This window comes from Rhinopithecus roxellana, unplaced genomic scaffold (genome assembly GCF_007565055.1).
Source record: "Rhinopithecus roxellana isolate Shanxi Qingling unplaced genomic scaffold, ASM756505v1 contig4932, whole genome shotgun sequence".
Taxonomy (NCBI): Eukaryota; Metazoa; Chordata; class Mammalia; order Primates; family Cercopithecidae; genus Rhinopithecus; species Rhinopithecus roxellana.
This window is the reverse complement of record NW_022143673.1, coordinates 7,374-10,942: the sequence shown is the minus strand read 5'-3', so window position 1 is coordinate 10,942 and position 3,569 is coordinate 7,374. Positions and strand designations below refer to the sequence as shown.

Genomic DNA, 3,569 nt, shown 5'->3' with positions numbered 1-3,569 from the left:
TTTGAACAGCAGGCAACAAAGTATTAAAAAATAAATGATGATGCTGATTCTGAAAAACAAAACAAAAAAACCTGGACACAGCTAAAATCAACCCACAAAAGCATCAGTTTCCTAGGGCTTGCAATTCAATGTGTGGTCCCTGGACCAGCAGCCTCTGCTAGAAATGTGAAATCTTGGGCCCTGCCCCCACCCCACTAATCATAACCCATATTTCAACAAGCGCCGAGTGCCTCATGCACACTTAAGTCAGAGGAGCACTGCTCGAGGGCACTGCCTGCCTCCGCCACATCCAGAGTTAGTATCTGGATGATTACCTGGAGCCACCACGATACTGCCAAAGAAAAACCGTGAAGGCCTTAGATGAAGACTTTTAATAAGGAAATTAAAAACAAAATGACATTTGGAGTTAAGTAAATTATACAAAAGGCACCATTTTCTTTGTTTTTTGGGATGGAGTCTCACTCTGTCGCCCAGTCTGGACTGTAATGGCGCGATCTCAGCTCACTGCAATCTCCGCCTCCCAGATTCAAGCGATCCTCCTGCCTCAGCCTCCTGAGTAGCTGGGATTATAGGCACCTACCATCATGCCTGGCTAATTTTTGTATTTTTGTAGAGACGGGCTATCACCATGTTGCCCAGGCTGGTCTTGAACTCCTGACCTCAGGTGATCCGCCCACCTTGGTCTCCCATAGTGCTGGGATTACAGGTGTGAACCACCACGCCTGGCCAAAAGGCACCATTTTTAAAGCAGTCTAGTTGACTACAGTACCACTAAGCTGCAAAAGAAATCTTCATAAATGCCTGTAATCAAAATGGATGCCCTCCATACATTCACATAACACTGCACACTGCAGAACGCAACTCTTTGCACTGGGTCTTTGAAGAACCTCCCAGAGGAGCAGCCCATAACGACACATGCCTTACATGTGATTCTACTTCAGGATTTTTATGACAAGATACTAGTGAGGAATTACTTTCAGTGAAAAAGAAAACCTGTTCTCTGCCAATACAAACAGTTTATTAGATCATACTTCCTTACCATGTTACAAGATGCTTACTGAATAAATGATCTATGTCCATCACACTCCCTTCCCCCAAAAAAGAAGGTTGGAAATCTGGTGCCCACCACGAAGAAGGAAGTAACCAGAAGGAAGAAATCCGGTGGCCACAGGTGGAAGCAGCTACTAAAAAAGACCACGGTCCTGCAGTTCGCGTCTGCGCATCTGTCTAATCATCTCGGACGCTCCGTCAGGTTCAATCCCAACGAACACACGTTCACAAGAATGGACACACGGACACACATCCACTCAGTAACTGTAACACTTCCTGTTCCCAGGCTAAATCTTCCTCTATAACTAGAAAATCATTCCCCAAAGAAACAAACAAAAAACCCAAAATATAGTTTAGACCAGTTCACTGTTGCCCCAAAAACAACATAATGTCATTAAGCCGTCACGTCATGCTGATCAAAACAAATGATCTGCAACATGGCGAATGTAAAGAGATAGACCGGTTTATAACTATGGACAGGTCTGGCATCCTGGGCTTTCCATCTGCTCTTGAGCTCTGGAGGATGCCCCGTGCTGATTATTCACGGAGAAAAAGCATCCCTGATGTCGCCTTCCCACCCATAAAGGCCCATGAGGACCAAGGTAAACAAGGGACAGCTGAGAGATTCCAAGGCCAGCACCCCTAGGTTTTAAATAACATAGGCAAACATTTCAAAGTGGCATCATGGGCTTGCAATTATGGAGAAAAATGTGCAGGAGAAACCCTCACCAAGGACCCCACACACTAATAAAGAAACATCAACCACAACAAAGGAAGCCAGACTCACGTGAGAGGAATAGCGTTTGTTTTTGATTGTCTTCTGCTTTTCAGGGCCCGAAGTCTATCACCTTGTGTCACTCCATTGATTTCGTCGTCGTCACTGTACTGTGTAAGTAAAAAAACACTGAGCTAATGGTTTACATTGCACTTATTAATCCAGTAAAGCAGAGCAGCAATTTATCCACATAAGCACAGACAGCCCAAGTTTCTGCAAACTCTAAAATATTTTTCCCTTTCACAATCAAGCTACAGATCCCATTTTAAGACAGCCAAAGCTGACTTTCAGAGACAACCCAGCAGCACTCATTATAGAACGTATCGACAGTGAAGAAGAGGTTAATGGGCTTTCACGTTTGAAAACATTCTTTTTAAAATCTCACAGTGTACTTACTACCACTTAATGTAGTACTGCTGCCCCCTAAGCCCTTGATTCGTTAAAAGCTCCCCATTTGAGACTGATTGCTTTCCTAAATCGGCTGCTGTGAAACGGCAAAAAGGGGTGAGGGGCAGGGGTAGATCTGGCTAAAGAGCTCATTTCACAACCTTTATGCACCTGCCGAGTTACAGTTTTATGGACACACACAACCTTGTTTCCATTATTTTGGGTAAAAAGTGCCTAGAGAGGGTTATAAATATAAAAAACTGACAATCATCCAAGAGCTGCTTTATTATTTTACCTACAGATTTCTCCATGCCCTGACAAGGTTTCAACAGCAGTTAAAGCAGTAACAACATCTCAACAGAAACAGCTTCATTACCGGTTCGGGTTCTTGCTGGTCTTGATTCTCGACCCCATTTATGGAAATGTCATCAACGCCAGAGAGAAGTTTGGAGAAGGCTGCTCTGTGTTGTCCATTCTCCTGCCCCTTTAACTTCTGACGAAAATAGTCCCCTTCCAGCCAGAGGCTTGTTTGCTTCCTAGAGCATTTAAATAACATCAAAATAGAGCTTTCCAGAAAGATACATGAACAACTTCTTCCTACCAGACTATCTGTTGTTACTGGAAACTAAGGGAAATTCCAGTCCCCATCAGTTCCAACCCCACTTGTTCCCTTGGAACTACAGATGTACGCTACTACTTACATCACCAAAAACTGCTGCTGAGGTCCAATCACCGAGCCAGGTCTGCAGATCCTGACCCACGCAATGGTCTCGGCTGCTGTCATCCTGTAATGCTTCATGATGTAGCATGCTATCAGAGTGCCTGTGCGGCCAAGGCCAGCTAGGAAAAGAAAGAAGCACAGAAATGAAACTTGGGCTCATGTACTCCAGGATTTTGTTGGGCAGGTAGAATTTTTGTAAAAGGCTTCTCATGACTCTGCTTCTCTCAACAGCAGTTCTCAAGGCTGGTTATACTCTGGAATCACCTAGAGAAGTTTTTAAATACTGATGCCTGGTCTCATGCCCAGAATGTATTTATTTGTTTCATTTAATTATTTATTTTTGAGATAGAGTCTCGCTCAGTCGCCCAGCAGGCTGGCTGGAGAGAAATGATGCGATCTTGGCTCACTGCAACCTTCACCTCCCAGGCTCAAGCAATTCCTCTACCTCAACCTCCCAAATAGCTAGGATTACAGGCGTGTGCCACCACACCTGGCTAATGTCTGTATTTTCAGTAGAGACAGGGTTTCACCATGTTGGCCAGGCTGGTCTCAAACTCACCTCACCTCAGGTGATCCGCCCACCTTGGCCTCCTAAAATGCTGGGATTATAGGCTTGAGCCACCACGCCTGGCTTTA

At 44.6% G+C, this 3,569-nt stretch overlaps 1 protein-coding gene across 1 annotated transcript; it reads right to left on the bottom strand.

The window, feature by feature from the left end:
* Window positions 1-1,837: 1,837 nt before the first annotated feature.
* LOC115896111 (dual specificity protein phosphatase CDC14B-like) lies at window positions 1,838-3,052 on the bottom strand (the record flags this gene model as incomplete). The annotated part of the gene is made up of 3 exons (XM_030926544.1): window positions 1,838-1,935; window positions 2,589-2,748; window positions 2,914-3,052. Coding segments are annotated over 3 exons (397 nt in total), but the record flags the coding sequence as incomplete, so codon positions are not given.
* Window positions 3,053-3,569: the final 517 nt, after the last annotated feature.